The sequence below is a fragment of the Bombus pyrosoma genome, linkage group LG9 (genome assembly GCF_014825855.1).
Source record: "Bombus pyrosoma isolate SC7728 linkage group LG9, ASM1482585v1, whole genome shotgun sequence".
NCBI classification, from domain to species: Eukaryota; Metazoa; Arthropoda; class Insecta; order Hymenoptera; family Apidae; genus Bombus; species Bombus pyrosoma.
Window position 1 is genome coordinate 9,444,125 of NC_057778.1, and position 22,617 is coordinate 9,466,741.

At 32.0% G+C, this 22,617-nt stretch overlaps 3 protein-coding genes across 4 annotated transcripts; 1 reads left to right on the top strand and 2 right to left on the bottom strand.

The window, feature by feature from the left end:
• Nucleotides 1-35: 35 nt before the first annotated feature.
• On the bottom strand, nucleotides 36-14,057 carry LOC122571176 (fatty acid synthase). The gene is made up of 8 exons (XM_043734567.1): nucleotides 13,770-14,057; nucleotides 8,625-8,829; nucleotides 8,177-8,530; nucleotides 4,918-8,072; nucleotides 4,416-4,860; nucleotides 1,537-4,316; nucleotides 1,219-1,452; nucleotides 36-1,126 (listed from the first exon to the last, which is right to left on the bottom strand). Exons 2-8 carry the CDS (start codon nucleotides 8,737-8,739, stop codon nucleotides 1,028-1,030), a joined length of 7,182 nt encoding a protein of 2,393 aa, XP_043590502.1. The 5' UTR covers nucleotides 8,740-8,829; nucleotides 13,770-14,057; the 3' UTR covers nucleotides 36-1,027.
• Nucleotides 14,058-16,246: 2,189 nt separating this feature from the next.
• Nucleotides 16,247-19,606, bottom strand: LOC122571175 (dynein regulatory complex protein 11). 2 transcript variants are annotated; one of them, XM_043734566.1, is made up of 10 exons: nucleotides 19,043-19,602; nucleotides 18,753-18,960; nucleotides 18,391-18,668; nucleotides 17,966-18,275; nucleotides 17,609-17,893; nucleotides 17,251-17,495; nucleotides 16,889-17,176; nucleotides 16,705-16,797; nucleotides 16,488-16,605; nucleotides 16,247-16,430 (listed from the first exon to the last, which is right to left on the bottom strand). In XM_043734566.1, the coding sequence occupies exons 1-10, from the start codon at nucleotides 19,544-19,546 to the stop codon at nucleotides 16,312-16,314; spliced, it is 2,448 nt and encodes an 815-aa protein (XP_043590501.1). In that variant the 5' UTR covers nucleotides 19,547-19,602; the 3' UTR covers nucleotides 16,247-16,311. The 2 variants fall into 2 exon arrangements, 1 of the variants encoding a protein (XP_043590501.1); XR_006317983.1 differs by having other exon boundaries at nucleotides 16,410-16,430; nucleotides 16,488-16,608; nucleotides 19,043-19,606.
• A 489-nt stretch (nucleotides 19,607-20,095) lies between these two features.
• LOC122570512 (COP9 signalosome complex subunit 3) lies at nucleotides 20,096-22,525 on the top strand. The gene is made up of 4 exons (XM_043732913.1): nucleotides 20,096-20,275; nucleotides 20,691-20,951; nucleotides 21,044-21,768; nucleotides 21,899-22,525. The coding sequence occupies exons 1-4, from the start codon at nucleotides 20,221-20,223 to the stop codon at nucleotides 22,193-22,195; spliced, it is 1,338 nt and encodes a 445-aa protein (XP_043588848.1). The 5' UTR covers nucleotides 20,096-20,220; the 3' UTR covers nucleotides 22,196-22,525.
• The last annotated feature ends 92 nt before the right edge of the window (nucleotides 22,526-22,617 follow it).

Sequence of the window (22,617 nt, forward strand, 5' to 3'; positions counted from 1 at the left end):
TGAAATCGAATTTCAGAAGAATGTCCTTGAACTAATTCACTTTTTATATCCTTTATTTACTTATCAATATGGTACAAGAACATATGACGAATGCACAATGTATACGCCTGATGACAATTAAAATAATTATGAACATATATATATATATTTATTATTTAACAAACCAATCTCTTAATGCTAATGAAAAAATATAGTATAAATGGTTGCTTTTAACAAAGCATTAAGTATGTTATGTGCAATACATTTTTAATGTATATAAATATACATAGAATATATGTATATTGAATTTCATCACTGGAATGTCTCTGTTTTGTTACATTTATCCATATAGACTATAGATTATTCAAAAGTGTAAGAGTGGAAAAGATGTATAAGAGTTGTTTTATCGTTATCTTTGTTAAGTGTTTTTTGTACATATTCTTTTCCTATTTGAAAGTATCACATGTTTTTAAGAAACCTAAATTTGAAATAATATTTGACACAATAAAATTTAATAAACCATCTTTGTGTATACATATTTTATACTATATGTTTAAGTAATAGTATTTGTCCACTATAAAACCATTACCAAAACCTATAGTAAGAGTTCCTGAAATATACTATAAACTTATAATAATAGTAATTTGTATGTGCAAAATTACTATAAAAAAAGGGACCACAAAATTATTCCTTTAACTTGGTACCTATTTTTCATTCCACAAATTGAAGTATCTACGATTAGAAAATAGAGAAATTGGCTACATAACTTAATAATACAGATGATATAAACAATGCATATACAGATTTGAAAGAAGAAACATTTGTACAAAAGTAACTTTACAGAAAATATGTAGGAATCATTAAATATTACACATTAAGTTTTGATGATCTCCATCAATATCAGTGTACATTGAAAGTTCTCTGGAATGTACCTATGCAACTTTTTATGTACATTTAAGTAATGATATTAATATGATAGAAAATTCTTTGAGTTTAATAATTTCTTCACAATAAACTTCAAATAATTTTATAAGTTGAGATGCATTTTTTACGATCCTAGAATATTCGCAATTTGTGATGCGCTCTTTCCTAATAAAATGCTCCTATGATTTCCGGGTAGTTCTATAACTTTTACTTTGTTGGAAATCTATAAGAAGATTAAACATATTATAAAAATTTAAAAGACGAAACATATATACATCAATAAATTAATGTTTTATGTGTAAACGTAATAATTACCTTCAATAAACCATAGTCATTGTTTAGAGGAACAAAGCTATCTTTGGCTTTAAGTAATACAATATCTCCATCATATTTTTCCGGTTTATAAAAGAAAGCCGCCTTCAATTTCTTGTAGAATAATAGTGCAGCACTCTTTAAATCTTCAGAGTCCAAATTTTTGTCGTCTATCAATTCGACCACTTTGTTTAATACAACCTCAGTTGTGTTTATATTTTTCAGCATGTCATATAACTAGGAAAAAGAGAAAATAAATAAAATAGAATATCTAATATATGGTAAAATTATGAAACAATGTGTGTATGAAAATAAAAATACCTTAAGGAAAGTGATGTTGCTCCTGAACTGCCTGACAAAATACGCTAAACATTTTCGTAAACCATCTGTAATCACTTCTGAACTTTCTTCGCTAGCACGCTTTCCAAGTTCCACAGAATGTAATTTTATGAAATCCGGCGAGCCGTCGATGACAGTTAAGTTTGTCTTATATCCAGCTTTCTGTAATTGAATAGCCATTTCCAGGCCAATGCAAGATCCAAAGGAATATCCTATTATGTTATATGGTCCTTCAGTTTGAATCGCCCGCATTTTCTTCAAATAGAAATTCGCTAATGCTGATACAGATTCTAATGGACAGCTTTCTGTACATTGGAAGCTCCAAGCAGGTCGATTCAATTCACTGGCTACAGTTTTGAATGGTGCAGCAACTCCTTCGATAGCGGGAACAAAGAATAATGGCTGCCCAGCCGAATTCGCTGTACTGAGTGGAACAATAATCTTGACAGGTACGATCTCCGTACCTTCAAATGAGAGCAGACCAGCAGCATCTTGCATGGTCTCCTCATCATCTGAATCAGCACCAGCGTTTCCTATTTCTGTCCCAGAACTATTGTCTAATTTTCCTAACTTGTCGAATGTTAAATTACGAATTTCAAGAGCAGATAATACTATATCGTAATTCCTTTCCATGGTTTGTTTAATTTCTGTTCCCATCAAGGAGTCCATTCCAAGATCAGCCAAGCTAGTACTACCGTTAACAGATTCTAATGCTTTAATCCCCAAGATATTGGCTACTGCTTGTACAACACTAACTTTATTTGCGCTTTCTACCGCATTATCTTTATTTGCCGTAACAAGCGATGCCAGAATTGGATGTGGTTGTTGAAGGAATATGTCCATTGTATCGAGACAATTTTGTATACGCTGCGGTAAAGTACCACCAACTTCAGTATCATTAAAACCACCCATTTTGTCTAAAATTAGACCAACATCACCAATGGCTCCCCATTGAATGGCAAGGCCAGGTAAACCATTCGCTTGTCTTTGTTCCATCATCCTTTCCATAGCAGAATTTGCAAGACCATAATTAGTTTGACCCACGTTGCCTCTTCCGCTTGTGACAGATGAGAACACAACAAAATAATCTAATGAGGAACATTCTCGCGATACTATATCCAGATTCTTGGTTCCATTAACTTTAGGTGATGCTGATATTACAAAATCAGATTCAGTAAGGTTTTCAATCAGACCGTCTCGCAAAACAGCAGCCAAATTGAATATACCACCAACCGGGGCTAATGCTTTACTTTCTTTTATAAGTTGTTTCGCTCCATCCAATGTTACTACATCTGCCGTTGAAATTTTGATATGTGCACCCATATTGCGCCAACGACGAATACACAATGCCTGGAAGCCTGTAGTTACTCCAGACCTCGATGTGAGGATTATATATTTCGCACCACGTAAAATCATCCAATGTGCTAACTCCAAACCAAATCCACCAAGACCACCAACTAATATATACGACTTATCAGGATTGAAATATGTGCGTGGAATAGCGGAAACTACTTTTTGCGGTGATTGCACAACTTTCTGCTTTTCCTCGTCTCGAATCTTCAATAGAACTTTACCAATATGTTTACCAGTAGCCATATATCTGAATGATTGTTCAATCTGTTGTTCTGAAAAGACCGTGGAAGGAAGTGGGCGAACAGCACCACTTTTTATTCCCTCACTGACAAGTCTTACAACTTCTTGTCTCTCTGGGCCATCATCTTCGCAGATCGCATCCAAAAGTATTCCATGGAAAGAAATGTTCTTCAAAAATACGGACATACCCAGAGGCGAATCATTCGACAAATCGAATTTCCCAATTTCAAGGAAACGACCACCCTGAGCAAGGCATCTGATACTAGCTTGTAATTTCTCTTCAGCTAATGAATTAAGCACTATGTCTACACCACGCCCGTTAGTTTCATTAAGTATCAGTTGCTCGAAACTAGTGTCTCGAGAGTTGCCGATATTCCTATCAGTCAATACAGGAAACATTTTCTTCAAGAAATCTCGTTTGTCTTGTGTTCCAACCGTGGTGAATACTTTGCATCCTGCGTGTAAGGCTATAGAGATACTCGCTTGTCCAACACCTCCACTACCAGCGTGAATCAGAACACTGTCACCGGGTTTCATGTGACCTCGAACGCAGAGAGCATAGTAACTGGTAGCATAAGCAACTGGAACGGTCGCTGCTTCTTCTAAAGACCACTTTTCAGGTACTTTCCACATGAAACCAGGATCAGCTATAACAGTGGTTGCCAAACCACGTGCTGGCACCATAGCCATAACTCGTTGACCCTTCGAATCACGTCCAGAAAATTCGAGACCCAATATACAGTCTTGCGTAGCTAGATTTCCGGGAAGAGCATCTGGCGGCAGTTTCCCAGTTGCTAACATGATATCCCTGAAGTTTAATGGCGCGTAGTACACTGAGCATAACTCTGTATTTGGAAACTTTTCTAGTTGGTAATAGCTCAATGGACTTTCAATCCATCTTAAGCTGCTCAGGTCGCCTCTGTTCAAAGCGTTAATATATGCGTGTTCAACTTGAAGAGATGATTCATTTTGCTGATCTAATTCTATATGTTTGTAGCATCCCCATTGACCTCCCCTCAAAATATTAGCGAACATTTGTTTGTCCAGTTGTTCAGCATAAAATTTATCATTTAAGTTAAATTTGGGCATGTTCTTGTCTTGAATGAAAACGTAAGATGCTTTTGCACCACCATCTTCATTAAGCATACAATTCATAAATCCAACCATACCTATAAAAAATATCACATGTTATGAAAATTAAGATTATTTTAATAATTGATAGAAATTGTAATCTGTATATATTGCAAAAAACGTTTAATGACACTTACCAAATAATTCTTCACCCTGACAGACGAACAAAAGTCTCTGATTCTGAGTCACAACATTTTTCAAGCTTGCCTTAACATTTTCTACCCAAGAGAAATTCTTTTCCGTTAGTTGTATGACTATAGGATCCGGTCTTACTTCCTTCTTTTTGAGTAGAATGTAAGATTTTCCAGGAATAACCTGTTTTGCTACACACATCAAATCTGGATCTACCACGTTAAAATCAGTTTGAGCTGTTTCTTCCAAAAGTATGAATCCTCCGTTTATCACGCTGTCTTTCAAATTTTTCAATACATTCAACGAATTGTCAGTTAATACATTGCTAGCTACTGCAGCGTGCAAATCTTGACCAACTGGTTCCTGTTCCACATTGTGTTTTACAATTTTTATACCTTGTTTTAAGCTGGCATATCTTTTACGCAAAACTGCAGCCAGTTGTAAATCCCCCTAAGAAAAATATCCAATAAGTCTTACTTTTTTAAACTGCAGTTGTAAAATACTTACATTTACTTGAACCTCCTGAGAACACCATGTCTTTATATAGGGCAACATTAAAGAATCCACAGGACGATCTCCAGACACTTCGATTATTTTCAGTTTGGTTCCTCTTATATTTTCATAGACCATTAGTAATAATATAGTAAGAGCATGGACCTTAGCCTTTTCTGGATCCTGCACTAATGGTTGAGAATTTTCATATGGTATGAACAAACATCTTTCAAGTTTAGGAGGTCGAATCTGTTGCTTCTTTGCAATCAAAGAGGCTTTCATCTTCCTGATTTCAACGCCGCCTGATTTAATAACACCAATATTTGGATAAGAATATATTGGAACACCCTCGTCTTCCTTATAATTTTCAACAAACTCTAAATGAACAGTGGGATTGATGGCAACATATTGCACGCGAACTGGCACATATAGCCCTCTACAATCCTTTTCAAGGATGCTGAATTGAAGCATGGTATCCATGAAAGAAATCCAGTCATTCCAGAGAAGTCTACCAGAAACACCACCATTATGGACAATTTTAATTCCTTGAAAAATTCCAGTATAATTATATCCTCTGAGTCTGAGTTCCTTGTAAACGTCATTTGTATTCAATTCCACGACAGTACTTTCATTTTTTACAATCGGAGCAGGTATATTTAATAACATTTTATCAACGTTTTCTGGTACAGAAACTGTTCCAGTTACTACCACAGATCCACTTTCACAAATCTCAAAATCTCCAGTGCCCAGGAATATATTGATCGAAAATTTCACAGTGCCATCCATTGGCATAATGGTAGCTCTTTGGAATTGCACATTCTCAAATGTAATTGGCAATTTCTCGAAATCTGTTCCACGCATTTTTGCATAGGTTTTCCAGACAATCACTAGGTAACCAGTAGCAGGGAAAAGAATTCTTTCATCGATACAGTGACCAACTAGATAAGCATCTGTTTCTTTGGACAGATTCACTTTCACTACATTTTCACCAAAAGATGCGTTAGTAGTTCCTGCATAGTCAGCTAAATTCCATTCTACAGAATGGTCCCATTTAACCAAGCTATTAATCATTGGTGTGCCACGACCAACTGGATAATTAACTGGTGGATACAATTTAGACACTCTGGGTTGTCCTCCTGCTAAATATAACTTTCCTATATTTTCTAGGAAGAAATTCAGATTGTTTGGATGACCTCGTTTATGTAGCCCAATATTGGTCACAGTTGAGGGCAATGATCTACGTAAGATTGCTTGCAATAGACAATGTGGTGCAATTTCGATAACTATCGCGTTTTCTGGGATATGACCTAATGCTTGGTAAAATAGTACAGGCGACAATAGGTTATTCACGTGATAGGCAGCACTACTAAGTTGTGCCAATGGGGTACCCCAAGCTGATTCCGGTATTGATGTAGAAATCCACCTAGAAGTTCTCTGTTTTGGATTTGTTATAATTTTCTCCAACATTGCACGAAGCTTTTGACCCACTGGGGCTACATATTTGCTATGGAAAGCAACACCAGAGCTATTCACCACTTTTATAAAGATGTTATCTTTCTGCAGATCATCTGCCAATTTCTTGAGAGATTCGATTGGACCAGAAACTGTCACAGAGTCTGCTGAATTGTTGCAAGCTGGTGTTACGTCGGGTGGGCATCGAGCTGCCGCTTCCTCCCAACTTAATCCTACAGCAGCCATTCCTCCTGGCTGTAAGTTTGAATCTTTGATTGTTTTTCCTCTCCAGTATGCAGCCAGAACCGTTTGTTCCGGAGTAAAGGTGCCATCTGCATAGGCACATCCTAATTCGCCGACAGAGTGTCCAATAATACCATCAGGTTGAATGCCCAAATACGTTAATACGTCCACAAGAGCAACTTGAATGGCTGCAATGGACACGAATGAGTATAAAACATTTTCGTCAAAGGTTTCAGCTGTTCCATTTTGAATAAGATTCATTAGATCAATTCCTTCAGGTTTCAGAGCCTCAGCGCACCTTCGCAAACTTCTTTGGAATATGTCGATAGAGAGCAAATCTTTACCCATACCGGGCCACTGAGATCCCATGCCAGAGAATACAAACCAAACAGGACGCTTTTCATTGACACATGAATCAACTTCTCGAGTGTTGACATTTCCCATAATAGAATATCCTCGATAAAGATGACCTGCTACATTATTCGTGTGAATATCATGAAGCAAAGCAATGAACTCATCGTCTTTTTCGTATTCCTTGGCTTTGTCCAGAAGTAAGTTCACAGCCTCTGATGTACGACCAGATACGGTAACTAGTTTGGGTACTTTATTGTCTAAAACTGGCGACAACTTTGGTTTAGGATTGCTACGAAGAAGAATGTGAGCGTTAGCTCCACCAAAACCGAACGAATTCACCGCTACAAGTCCACCTTTCCATGGCATGTTCTTATCAACAACTTGTATACTTCCATCGCTCAATGCTGGTATGTCTGTATTCGGATTCTTGAAATGTAGATTACCCGGGATTACACCTGCTTCCATGGCAATTAACAATTTTGCCATAGAACATACTCCACTGGCAGGTTCTGAATGTCCCATGTTAGATTTAACGGAACCAAGCAATAGAGGACCTTTTCTACCTTTGCAGAACAGATTTGCGATCGAATTGATTTCTTGTGGGTCCCCGACTTTGGTTCCTGTTCCGTGAGCTTCAACGTAAGCGACGTCTGCAGGATTAACACCTACTTCCGCGTAAACTTCACGCATCAATTTATTCTGCATGTCTCCACTGGGAAAAGTGATTCCTTGAGCTTTGTTACCGTCAGTGTTGGTCTTAGCATGTAAAACAGTGGCATACACTCTGCGTGCATCCCTTGCTTTTTGCAAAAGAAGAACCGAGACAGCTTCTGATCTAACATATCCTTTGCCATCAGCATCGAACGCTTTACACGCACCGTCCGGAGATAACATGCCTAATCGATGAAACTGAAGAGAACTGGTAGGTTTCAGAAGAAGATTACAACCACCGACTATAGCTGCGTCGCATTCACCTGAACGAATTGAAACAATTGCTTGATGCATGGCATATAAAGACGAAGAACACGCGGTGTCTATTGCATAACTAGGACCGCTGAAGTCGAATGTATATGAAATCCTGTTTGGAAACATAGCTCTGCAGCATCCCGTTAATCCGTATCCTGTAGACATATTTAAATCATTATTTTATTATTGTTACTATTGCTATCAAGTTATTAATTATTATTAATTATTAATTATTGCCAGAAATATTAAGTTTACCAACCGTTAATTTGATCCGGATCTTTAGACCAAAATTCATCTGATTCTGACGACGAGACACCAATGAATACGCCAGTTTTGGATCCCCTAATATCATTTGGATTGATACCAGCATCTACAATTGCTTCATAAACTACTTCTAACAGAAGACGTAATTGTGGATCCATTACATGAGCCTGTTTGGCGTGAACACCAAAAAAGGTAGCATCAAACGATTTGAGATCCTTCAGTTTACCAGATCTCTTGGGTAGACCAAAGAGTCCGGCAGGCCAACGACGTTCATCGTCTGTGATCATGTCGATACCTTCGAATAAGTTTTTCTTAAATTCTTCAATGTCTGAGGATTCCGGGAAACGGCCTAGAGAAATGTGAACAAAATTATAAATATTAAATCGTAAGTAAAATTATATAATTCGAGATGTATTTATATATATGGTGATGTAATTACTCACCTGAAAAACCGCTAATGACAATTTCGTTATTTACATCGTATGCGTTAGTATTGCTATTCAACATAGTCGGTTCTCTCACAATGGGAGTGTTTGCACTTTCAAATTGAGCTGGCATTGTGATAAATGTGATATGATCAGCTTTTCCTTCGTGTATTCTTTATTTTTGCAGAATTTAGCAGACGTATGGAGCCTAGTGAACTGTAAGCTGAAAATTAGAAATAAAAATATGATACTTATTAAAAAAGTTATATTTGAAATATTATAACAATTTGCTATATCAACTTAACTTTATGTATATGCATTTACATATATTATATAATAATTTCTCTTTTAACCGATTCATATAACAGAATAAACTTATCGATATTTATGTAACATGTTTTTTTAATTTAATATATTAAGAAATTCTAAAAACAAAATATAGCGATTATATAAAAATACCGATTAAGAAGTATTATTTCGTTAATTAAAACCGAAATTCTATAAATGTAGGACAGCAATAAGCAGTTGTTTTATTAAATACTTCAGACGTCTTTTCAGCAATTGTATTAGATTATCGTAGTATCTCCTCTGCGACATGCGATTAATTGAGTGATTTCAATTGGATTCACTCCCGGATAAATCAGTTTAGTAGTGACTATGCGCGCAAGATGCAACATTGCTTGCCCGGTGTCACCAACGTACTTAACCTTTGTTTTGTATATACATATTTGATACTTATTTAATATTTATTAAATTCATGTTCAAAAACTATTTTTTATATCCATCTGTAAAGCATACATTTTTTATATACGAGACTATTCATGTAACTATTGAAAAAAATGAATATAAAAGACAAATATCTCTTCGTTGTTCTATATTTGCAATATGCTAATAGATATTTAATGCCAATTCCGTTCAAATGTCAAGACTGAATGCTTAAAATGCGAAACGGTCGAAATTAACATTTGCCTATCTTCATGTAATTATCATACCCCTATCTTCATGTAATTATCCGAGTAGCTTTCGATTGAAACGTAATAGTAGAACACGTGATACAGCGATGACCTGACCCCAACGTTGAGATGCGATATAAATTATATCATCACGTGTTATAAACTGTTACATCATAATTTGTTAACATATTTTATGTGATAAAATTTGTTGAATGTACATGTCATTTATGTATGATTGTAAATTACGATCATATCATACGATGCTTGTTTTCCTATATCACCTTGATCCGTAATATGTATTAAACAGATAATAGATCGATTTATGAAGATTTGCGATTAAAAAGGTCGTACGGTGCACGAAATATGATATTTCTCACGAGAACACTTAATTACAGCCAAATTAAAAGATTAACACGTTTTACGTTGTTCAATATTTTTTATTACTGCACAATTGGTATTTGTCACGATATAAATTATATTTTCATAATTCCTAAATTTATGAAATTCCTCTTATATAGTAAGTTGAAATAATATAACAATTCGAATGCTCAACAATATATATGTATATATTTTTACATACAATGAAAAAATCTGAAAATTCATTATGGTACTTGAAAATGTACATATAGTTGTTTATTTAATAATATATGAAATAATAACGATAATATATGTAAAAATATATACGATATTACTGGGTTACTGCGATTTAGTTAGTGTTACACTTAATAAATATGCATCTATCTATAGGTGATGTACGTTATTGAGAATATTGTGAATTGTTTATGTAAGTCAAGAAGTTTCAGTGAAACTATATCTGATAGATATAGGACAGAAACATTTCAGGTACATATGTGTATATGAATATATTCTTGTGTGAATAACGTATTATAATAACTCTAATGGAATTATTAACAAATATTTCATTGAAATGCCTAATTTACATTATGACAAGTTGTTACAGAGGCGCGAAGATAACTAAATGTAACTTTTACTTCTTTTTCTTTCTTATAAATTATACGCTGATATATTATATCGCAAGAACTTGAACTTTATAATCCCTGAAAAAAAATTCTTTTAAGATTTATATTATGTCACGAATCGCTCAACGAAAAACATTTACAATCACCTACTTTCAAATTTATCTCCAGAACATTTATTTTTTTTTGCTTCCAGACATTAATTACGTATTACATAAGTTTTTTTTTGTCACGTGTCAGTCGTCACATATCAGGATTCGTATATTTTTATATTTCTAATCTTTAACCTGGCATCACCTGATCTTGGGAAAACATGCAATAATTCACCATCTTTTTTCTGTTATGTATGTTTTATCTTCACGAAACTCAACATCTCTAAAGTTGGCAATGTAATATATATCAAGAAAATATGCACGTTTATAATTCCACTTTGTTCTTGATGGATACGTGAAGAAAAGTATCTTATGGATTCAGATCGTACCGAAAAATAGATATTACTAGCCTTCAAAATACGCATATCTTATGTGAATGTTGAATGTATAGCTGTTTTAAATTATAAAACATGTTAATACATGTTTCTATGTTGTTATTTACCGTTATGATAAAAGAAATTGATTGAATAAAATTTCCTTGAAATTATAAACAGCTGCAGTAAAAAAATTGATACATTATTTAAATGTAATAAAATAGAAATTTACCTGATAAAAAATTTCAATAAAGATTCGAGCTTGCTTCATGAATATTAAATATATGATGCATATGTTAAATAACCGAATAATTCGCGTCATACAAAACTCTTCACGTCATTAAATACATATTGAACACATTTAGTGGCATTTAAATGAATTACGTAAATTAAAATCATTAAAGCAATACTTGGTGAATATTAGGGGAATTATGAAACTAATTCTGCTTGATCTTATATCCGATGCTGTGTTTTGCTTTACTGTTACATGTACTATCGCTCACAAAAGTCTACATATATGTACACCTATCGAATTTTGTGTATGTCACTTACCAAAGAAACTAAACACGCACTTTACTAATGTATTCATAAAAGAAGTTAAAAAATTAAAATATTAACTAAAAAATTTCGGGATAAAATCACGTCGAAAACTACAAAATCATACATTTTTGCAACGCCAAAGAGATAGTAGCATATTATTGATGCTGAGGAAATCTACAAGACATTAATATAATATTAATGTCTACCATTTTTATGATTTTATGTAAAATTTCAAATGTATGTAATTTTTGTAGCTTCTAATGTTTTAGTTCTTCTGAAAGCGATTAAATTGTGTTACATTTTAACAATATGTATGTGTTTCAATGTGTCAACAAAATTAGTGCAGTTAATATTTTCACTATAATATTTTAAATTTAAAAGGTATATATGTAAATAAACTTTTATAATTAACTGTGTACATCTTTACTTAAATACTTAATAAGACATAGATGGATAGTGCAAAGAATAATGTATTTAGTTATCACTAACTAATATTAATAATGTTACGAAAGAATGAAATATATCGTGCTACACGCTGGTCTCAAATAATTTTATCGCGTAAAAGAATATGGTTAGGTAAAAACGCAAAAACTGATCACTCAGCATTAGTGCTTTACATGAGTTGGTCACGTGTTGTGCTGCGCAGGTGATTGAAGGCTATAGAATCAAAATATTTGTATCAGTCATAGCAAATCGAGTTTTGTACACTTTTATGTAAACAAATTCCTTTAAGCTTATTCGTTATTCGAAAAAATTACTGATATTTTTTAAACGAACACTTAATTTCTATCTTCTTTATAAGAAAAAGAATTTCTTTTTCTATACCAAACATGAGTAACTTGAATCATTTATCAGTCATGAATTTGAGAAGACATACAAAAGCTATTAAATCATTTCATATTTTTTGGAAATGAATTTAAAACGAATGAACGTAAGAAATGAATTGAAATGTTACAATACAAATTTTATAATAATAAAATAGAACATTTACTAGGACAACAGATGATTCTTTGTTTATTACTGTGACACGTACAAAAACACCGCATTATTTATGCCTTACATATTACTATCCAGTCGTTACATACGTATAAGGATACAATAGTAAGAACTTGTACAAGTAGACTTGACATTGACGTAAAATAAAACACGTTATTCGTATAAACATTCGTCTAAGTATAACTAGATTCTGTTCACGTGAAAAAATATACAAGTTAAGATATAATATTATAATAAATATAATAACAATATATATAATAAAATAAAATAAGATAAAATAAAATATATCAGAAAAAATATACTCTATGAGATATGATACGAATGATATCGCAATACACATATACTGTATAGAGATAATGCCTAAAGAACAATTAAATTAACAGTTCGTTCTTCATATAGACCTCCTTGTCATTGACATTATTGCAAATAGAAACTTCACGCGTAATCGTAATTTATCGGGTAAAATCTAACCGCGATTAGATTTGTTATGAGTGATATTACGAAAAATATAAGCACCAAAGATTCCATGGAAAGTGAAAAAATGGACAGCTAGTCATACAATTAATTTTTGACTCTAATAATATTATGAATTGTGATATTTGATTGAACTACAGAACCCAAACAAATTTAATGCGCCTATTATTGCTGTTTAATTCGTGGTATAAAATTTATACAGTAGTTACGATATTACAAAAGTGATTATTTTGTTTCTACGAATGAAATATTGTATTTCTGTTACGCTTGTATGACTAAACAGTTCATATAGAAATGATAACAGTTCAAGTGAACCAGATATACTAACGGATTTTTATATTCTGACATCATAATGATACTTTTAAATGTAAAGAATTAAACATCGAATAATATATGATGAATAAGTTGATTAATTTTCTACTATGTTTTTAAAAATATAAGAGATAATGTATCTATCATAATAATTCGAATAATATTGCTAATAAGACAATAATATTTTGATAAATTTATCAATGAAAAAACATTGGATATTTACAATTATTATACTTTAACATCGTAGTGATACTTTCATAATTAAAATATTTAATTTCCAACAACACATAATCAATAAGTTGATCAATTTTCTATGTTTCCAAAAATATAAGAAAATATATATAACTGTCACAGTCATTTAAATAACATTAACAAATTGATAACATTTTAGTAAATTGACCAGTGGCAAAATGATAATCTTAATTGAAAATAAAACAACACTTACCTCGCACGTGGGTATAATCCTGACAAATGTTGTGAATTCTGTTCCTTTTGCAAAAAGCCTGCGTACTCGACTATTGTACACCACCGACTTGGTATAATAAATAATGTAGATCTTGACGAGCAACTTGTAATAATGGGAATGAAGAGACTACGGAATGTGTAATGATATTTAACTACAGAAATGGCCCTAGCTGTTTAGTAATTTTTTTTAGAGACGCGACGTGCGATTTTCCTATCAATATAACCAGTACAAGTCCAGTGTGCACGTCGCAGAAAACTGGCTAGCGTCTAGCCCGTGAGCATCTCGTTATTATTGAATTGGACAGACCTTATGGTCTGACATCAGACCATATGGTGTCGACCAATAGGAATTCACGTTTCCGGTACGCACGCGCATGAGAATGGACCAGCGTTCCGTCTTCCGTTACGAACATTCCGTTTTTTCCCTGATTTATATTTATCCTTGCGACTAATACAACATTTCGTTTTATATCTTAAAATTCGATTGATTGGATACATGTATAATGTTCATGGGTTGTCACATGTTAACTTTGTCGCGTTTTTATTTTATATAATACTAATATTATCATTGCCGATAACTAGCACAGAATTGTTGCCGGTATACACAGTCAAGATCGATATCCTAGAGCAGTAACGTAATCGGCGGATTTTCAAAACATTTGTATATATTAGGGTCCGCTTACCTCCTCCTATTATCATTTTTTTCGAAATATGTATATATATATATATACATATATATATACACGTATATATTGTGTAGTTTATATGTAATATAATGCATATATAATGCAAATTATGAGAAAGTTTCGTGAAGGTCATTACGTGTACTATTTGAGATGGTTAGAATTTTATTAAATCCAAGACGCCAAAAAATATTTATTCCTCGCGTTTATTTTCGTCTTATGGTAATGAATGATAAAATGCCATTTAGTTTCCTAACTTTTACAATGAAACTATTGATCTTATATAACATATTGGTATTTTAACAGATTAGAGATGATTATCCAATTTTTCTTTTCGTTAAATATTAAATTTGTTTTTAAAACTATTATTGTAGATAATACGATTCTGTTTCATGAAATAGTAAATTGTTCTTATTGAAAGAAAATTACATAAATTATAATATTAATGAGTTATGACTCATAATAAATATGCATATTATGTTGTTTTTTTTATAACTAAAAAATACCATTTACTTAACACAAGTCTATTTTAAAATAAAGTTAGATTCATATTTTTAATAATTAGCATATCGTGTTTAATTTTTTATTGATAAACGAAGAAATGATAAAATCTTACGTGATATGATTTCATCAGATCGTAGTCGAAATAAGACTTCTATTACATATTTTGATAGAAAAATGTGAGGTAAGATGTGTGCCCCTTCTTGCCCTTTATTGATAACTCTTTGAAGAGGTCTTTGCCACTGCCTTTAGTTACAAGTCTGCTTGCCGCGTGTTATATCACGTGAACTTAAGAAAGAAACATGTAACCTGTATAACTTTAATCTTAACAAGACTTTTGTACCGCGATCCAAAGCAAACAGAGCCATTCTGGTTATCTCCCTTACAAAAGGGACGTTCATGAATAAAAACGTGCCAGATTGCAATTGTCACTCTTCTAACTCGCACTTATGTTGCCAAAGATGATCATGTGTCCAAATATAATATAGCCTTTTGACAAAATTATGAAATGTAATTAACACACGACGATAAAGTGATTATGCAGATAGAATCTCGAATCTCTTATCAGTGTAACACAAGGTCACGATCCCCCTTTTTTATAAGAGAAAATTTATAAATATTTTATAATATTAATTGCGAAATGTGTAACAAATGTTATGTACAATTAATAAAAAAGTAAAAACAATTGCGGTATGGTAATATAATATGCTAAGAAATACATAAAATTCTAGATTTACATTTAGTTTTACTTTTACATGCACATGATTTGTTTTTTTTTATATTTGTCACGTTATTCTGATAAATGAGTGCGAAGCTATCAGTAATAAGTATTTTTATGCGATCTTTTTCCCCGTTTGACCCTTGCGTCGTATACTTCAAACTCATTTTTTAATCAAACAAGCAGACAGGTTTTCCAATACTTGAAACTTCGATCTCGAATGTAAATAGCTGTCACCTGTCACGTTACGTTTACCTTTACTTACGTAAATTGATCTTGTATGCATCTTTGCAGGAACTTAGTAACCAGCGGCAAAAATGAAGTAAATAAAGTACAATGTTATATATGTATGTAACTCCATTGTTAATTTGTTTCGTTTTAGTTAATATAAATTGGCAGAAGAAACCATCCTAATGATTCATTTTAATAAATTATGATTAATTGTGGAATATTTCATATTATAAAATTAATTTTTTCTTAAATTTAACTGGGAGGAAAGAATAATAATTGTCAGCTATTTCATATATTATAATTTGTTATACATATTATAGAATATATATAAATAATATATATTATATATATTATAAAATTATAAATATTATTAAATAATACAAATAGATTTATTTATGAAAATTTTTTCCTTTCCTTTGCTGTTTTTCACTTTCTTCTTCCAACTTCTGAAGCTCAAGCTCAAGTGCTCGTTGTTTTTTACGACTTATAGGTATTTTTGAAAGCCATGCTGTAATTACATATAATTAGAAAATGATAATATTTATAACAGCACACGAATACACACCCAAAAACGTGTCTTCTTCTTCGCGAAAAACAGGATCCTTCGAACTTAACGCGTTTATTAATTCCCCATGTGTCAATGGATGAGTTCTTAGTTGCACTATTCGCTTTGTAGTCATTACCTACTTCACAACAATGTGCAATTGTTGTAATGAGAAAGATTATAAAAGATTTACGCGCAACAATTGCATAATAATAATAAATAATTCTTTCGCCAATACCTCATTAATAGACGCAAATACCGTGCCAATAGTAAAACCATCGCAAATTTTAGCTATTACAGATGTGTCGAATTGCCTATTAATTCCAGGATGCTGTAAATATAATTATATATCTACATACATGTCCTTTTCGATAAAAAATTAACGTGCATCAGAATTTATAAATTAATAAAAAAAGTCATACTTTATATATTAAATCTTTCCATATGAGAGACATAGATCCATAATCTGGTCTGGGAATATATATAATTTTATCATATGTTTGATATAAGAGTTTCTGATCTCCATCCCATGGTGAACTTGAAGTTCCAATAAGAATCACTCTATCTTCATTTGTAATACTTTTTACTAACTTAGGAAGATCTTTTTTTAGACGTTTTGGATCAGTTTTATCTGTCTTTGACACTTTTTTAACAAACGGCTTCTCTGCTCCTTCCATGAATATCACTGATGGTTGAAGTAAACGTGATACCTTCATGTGAAATGAATCTAGAATAAATATTCATTCTCTAATGTGTTTAATCATCTCTATCTTTCTTAGCGTACCTTTAATATTAAATGCATAAGCATAATTAATCCTGATTTGCCAGGATATTTCCCAGCAATGTTAGCTGGTGTAATATCAAATAAAGTGGCTCCAAGTTCTGTGCAAATTGCATTTACTAACATTTTTTTGCCACTGCCATGTGGACCAGCTATTAACACTGACCTTATTAGTGGTGTAAGTTCTCTAAGAGTATTGTTTCCCAAGGGAAGTATACAATATTCAGCTATCAACTGTCTTATGTCTCCTATTAATACATTTAATCAAAAAAGATTACTTAAGGGATTACTAAAAGAACTTAAATCAGAGTGGGGAATACAATATGTGACTGTAGATTTAAATTAATATAAGATACTTAACCAAGTGCTGGCAAAGGATCCTTTCTTTTTTCTCTTAAATTATAATTTATGAAAGACTTTTCCCCTTTGAAATTACAAAGTGGAATTTCTTTATGTAACTTAATAATTCCCTGTGTTAATAGTTCTTCAAATAAAGATTCTGTTGTTCTATCAGGTGTCAAATCCTTTTCTTTCCTCTTTTTATTTTTTTTTCCACTGCGGCGAATTCTTTTTTGAGTTTTTTTAACACGTTTGCCTTTAAGACCTCTATCTCTGTCCAATGCATATTGTAATGCTTCTATGTCATCTTTAAATATGACAAAATTGTAGCGTCATTATTGTTTTTATATTTTGGTTATTATAATATGGTATAATTTACCTCTAAGTGCTTGGTCAACTGTAATGCGTACTTCATTTTCTACTTCCTTGATTGTTTTATTTTCTATCATGTCTAAATATGGTAACTGTGCCATATTTACAGCTTCATCTTTATTCTTCCATGCTTCTTGATATTCTTGATTAGCATGTACCAACTCTGACAAAAAGTTGGAAGGAACTGACTTGAAACCTTGCTCAGTTTCCTCTTCTGATTGTTCAACATCACTATCCTTCTTCGATTTTGATTTTTTAGATTTCTTGGATTCCTTTGATGATACTGCTGTTGATTTACTTATAGTGCTCTCAGTTCCCTGTATATATGGAATTACATTCTACTTCAATTTAGTTACATCAAAGAGTTATTGCTGATATAGAGCAGATTTGAAAATGCTATACACGCAATACAAGTGTAAATACTAATTTTACCTGTCTGCTAAATATGATTCTAGATCCTCCACTCTCAGCAGATGGCAAGTCTGGAATTTTTCCTGTCTGTTCAAAATAAGTGTTTACCCAGTTTCTGACTTCACTCCTTATATTTTCTTCTATTATGGCGCTTTTTTCTTTACGAATTCTTTCTTTAGCTTCGACCACCAAATTTTCGTATAACTCTTGATATTTAACTTGTTTTTTATATCTCTCTTCTTTAACTTTCTCAGCCTGCCTAGCATTTTCCGTAATTTCTTGACTCGGTTGAAGCATACCTTTAAAAATAGATAAATATAAATATACATACACACTATTTATTATATATGTATCATTTATTATTATAATAAAATAAAAAATACCAATTAATAACATTTCTTCGAGACGTCGTTTTCGAATCTTGCATCTAGTCACGTATCCTCTCCAAACTTTTTGAATTTTTATTACAGCCGTCTTTTCGCACGATTCTTTTATCTTTGCATCTGCTTTAATCGCAGATTTATTCTTTATTTGACAAATTTCTTTCATAAATTGAAATCTTAATCGGCCTTGTCTAGCGCGTTCGTGAGCCTAATATTTGCATAGATAATATTTAAACGTACATTAATATACAAATAGTATTATCATTTTTTAATCTTATATAAATTCGTACCTGTATAAGTCTTATTGCTTCGGATTCAGTCATATTTTTTGGTGGAGCTACTTCATCCAAAGCACCTATACCTTTTAAAATACTCTCTATATATTTCCGTTTTCCTTCGATCTCTTGTAAACATTCACGTCTAAAATATCTCGGAATTTGAATTTCAACTTCTTGCGGAGTAACGCTTAATTTTATTAAAATATCATCGAAATAACTATACTCTGAAAGATCTATTTCGACTAATTCATGTTTTAATTCTAAAATTCTACCAAGGCATGAGACTAACAATTGTTTTATTAATATTCGTTTTTGCGGTTGAATTATTTGATCGTAACACAATTCTAATTTATTACAGATAAGAATATATCTTACGTATAATTCCGAAACCGTATTGTGAGCTTTTTTACGATCCTTTTGCGACTTAGCGTTTTGCAAATTTGTATCAATTTGAAGGAGTTCCTCCATATCAGTCTGTGCGATTTTCCAAAGCTCGTTATATATCATACTTGACATAATCGAAATGTTTTCTTTTCTATTTAAAAATAAAATTACAGAAAAGTAAATCGAATGATAATGTGAACAAACACTTTGCTTTACTCGTCTTTCAGGATTGTTAGAAATCATTGGTATCGTAGCAACCATCGATTAAACTAGTATGTAATACGTACAATTCTTTTAAAAATGATTATTTAAAAAAGGTTTTATATTTAAATACATATTTTTTATAAGTACACCTAACTTAATTTTTTTACAAGTGTTATCATAATGTGTTCAATTATTTGTATAATCATTTTACAACTGTTTGAAATAGCTATGTTGAGTAAAACATGCGCTTATTTGAAGCAAATAAATATACAATTTTGCGACACATATAATGCAAACATCTGGAACATGTTTACATCCTATAGAAACTCCTGTACAATCTAGTACAAGATAATTTTTATTAGATTTACAACAAAAACAAATTTATGGAAATATATTTCAATTCAAATTGTGTTTTTGAGCGCAACATAAAAGAGGGAGTCCGATGCAACCGGCTATTTTTGTAACTCGTAACATGCTTCAGAGCATTCCGGTTGCCTGTTTCAAAACGTCATCTTAAGTGATCATTTGTTCACGAAAATAATTTCTGTAAATACGGTTCATCACCGATTAAAGGTGGTGATGAGAAGAAAGCAATTGCAGTAATGGCGTCGGCATTGGAGCAATTTGTAAATAATGTGCGGACGCTCTCAAAACAAGGTACGACAGATGTTCGAACCTTCCTTATATTCTTATGAACCTAACCTCCAAGAATAATCCTAAAGGTTTATTAGAACGTTCTGCGTTACTCTATAATGATCCTTTCCTAGGAAAATAAGATTCGAGTTCACAATATTTTCTCATTGTGGTATCAAATAACTCATCCATTTAATTTTATTCAGATCGTATATAAATCTGATTTCTATATTAAGTATATCTATGACTAAATCTTAAATATGTATATCAACATTTTTCTTTACAGCGCCATATAAACTTTTTTCTTAAATTGTTTAATATCAAGTATATATAAAAAAATATATGCATTTGTTAAATCAATATTCTATTGTAAATAAAATTATAATATTTTTTGAAGTAACTGTTAAATAATATTATACAATTGCCTTATGTTCCTTAGGTAATTTTAGAGAGCTGTCAGAAATAATAACTAAAAGCACAGATGTTCTAATAAAAAATGGACAACATTTAGATAATGTTTTGGAAACCCTAAATCTGCAGGAACATTCATTAGGTATTTTGGCAGTATTATGTGTGAAATTTTCACTGCCTAATCCTAGTGGTGCAAACAATGCTGATGCTTATAAACCACTATTTAATCAGGTTCAGGAATTTATCATTGGTTGTAATGGAGAACAAGTTAGATTTGCTTCTGATATATGTAAGTTTCTAACCTTTTTTCTTTTGTATTCGAAACCATTAAAATTACAATGAAACTATTTTTATAATTGATTTCTATCATTTACATTGTAGATGCAGAATTATGCCATTTATTTACTCAAACATTAGTTGAACTGCAAATACCATTGCGTGGTATTGAACTATTGTGCCGTGCAATACGTAAAATACAACTATTTGATAGCCAGCTTACTTCAATACATGCTGATCTTTGTCAACTATGTCTTCTCTCTAAATGTTTCAAACCAGCACTTGAATTTCTTGATATAGATATTACTGGTATCAGCCAAGAAGAAGGACAATTTGATTCAAAATACTTTTTACTTTATTATTATTATGGTGGTATGATATATACAGCATTAAAGAATTATGATAGAGCATTGTACTTTTTTGAAGTGTGTGTAACCACACCTGCCATGGCAGTTAGTTACATTATGTTAGAAGCCTACAAGAAATATATTCTGGTTTCTTTAATTTTGCATGGGAAAGTTTTGAATCTACCTAGGTATACGAGTCAAGTAGTTAATAGGTACATGAAACCACTGGGTCAACAGTATCAAGAATTGGCTACAGCTTATCAAATGAATAGTTGTGAAGAGGTGCAGAATATTATTACCAAATATCAACAACTGTTTACAAGAGACCATAATATGGGACTGGTGAAACAAGTGCTCAGCTATTTATACAAAAAGAACATACAAAGATTGACAAAAACTTTTTTGACTCTTAGCTTAAGTGATGTGGCTAGTAGAGTTCAATTATCTGGACCTGCTGATGCAGAAAAATATATATTAAACATGGTAAATGCACTTATTATTTATTTATATATTTATTTTATATAATATATATTTATTATTTATATAAATAAATGTATGTATATATGTATAGATGTTACATAAAGATATATATGTTTTATATTTATAATCATAGATAGAAGACGGTGAAATTTTTGCAACAATCAATCAAAAAGATGGTATGGTAGTGTTTCATGATGATCCAGAGAAGTACAATTCACCACAGATGTTGGCAAAATTAGAGAAAGAAATGGCAGCATGTATGGAATTGGACAAACGAGTTCTTGAAATGGAAGAAGAAGTTGTTCTTACACCGCAATATGTTCGAAAAGCTTGTGGACAAAATGATCAAGATGATCAAACACCTGGACCTGCTCCAACAAATGTAACAAATGCGCAAGGCCAATCTAAACATAGCACCTATTCCATGTAACATATACACGTCGTTGTGCGTTATCTTTATTAAAAAAGAGAAAAAAATGAAGCGAATCTTGTTGAAAACGAAGACTTGAACATTTTGAAGCCTGTTTTGGATGAAGATAAATATCCGAAATTTGGCGAAACGTAATCTATTTTGTACAAAATGAAAAGAACATTGCTATGTACCATTATACCCTTTCTGAATCTCTGTAAAAGTAAAGATTGATTGCTAAGTTGTAAGCTATGAAGTGTCTGTAAGGAGTTGTGAACTCAAACATTCTTAATTTTCTAAGCCTTTTACAATTAATTTTTGTACAAAATATACTATGCATATAGAATGAAATTTAAAACTCTTTCCTAAGGAATTACTTAACATCTGAAACAGGCTTTGTATGCAAACAATATGGAACAAAAACAAAAAAGATTGTACATGTT

What these genes read in the sequence shown, in the direction of transcription:
- LOC122571176 (XM_043734567.1), bottom strand. Translation starts at nt 8,739, where the DNA reads ATGCCAGCTCAATTTGAAAGTGCAAACACTCCCATTGTGAGAGAACCG. An exon ending in TCAGGGTGAAGAATTATTTG is followed by an intron (nt 4,317 to 4,415) that starts GTAAGTGTCATT and finishes TATTTTTTATAG; the next exon opens with GTATGGTTGGATTTATGAAT. An exon ending in ATGACTATGGTTTATTGAAG is followed by an intron (nt 1,127 to 1,218) that starts GTAATTATTACG and finishes ATCTTCTTATAG; the next exon opens with ATTTCCAACAAAGTAAAAGT.
- LOC122571175 (XM_043734566.1), bottom strand. Translation starts at nt 19,546, where the DNA reads ATGTCAAGTATGATATATAACGAGCTTTGGAAAATCGCACAGACTGAT. An exon ending in AAGCAATAAGACTTATACAG is followed by an intron (nt 18,961 to 19,042) that starts GTACGAATTTAT and finishes TGCAAATATTAG; the next exon opens with GCTCACGAACGCGCTAGACA. An exon ending in GAATCATATTTAGCAGACAG is followed by an intron (nt 18,276 to 18,390) that starts GTAAAATTAGTA and finishes CCATATATACAG; the next exon opens with GGAACTGAGAGCACTATAAG.
- LOC122570512 (XM_043732913.1), top strand. Translation starts at nt 20,221, where the DNA reads ATGGCGTCGGCATTGGAGCAATTTGTAAATAATGTGCGGACGCTCTCA. An exon ending in GCGGACGCTCTCAAAACAAG is followed by an intron (nt 20,276 to 20,690) that starts GTACGACAGATG and finishes TATGTTCCTTAG; the next exon opens with GTAATTTTAGAGAGCTGTCA. An exon ending in AAAAATATATATTAAACATG is followed by an intron (nt 21,769 to 21,898) that starts GTAAATGCACTT and finishes TTATAATCATAG; the next exon opens with ATAGAAGACGGTGAAATTTT.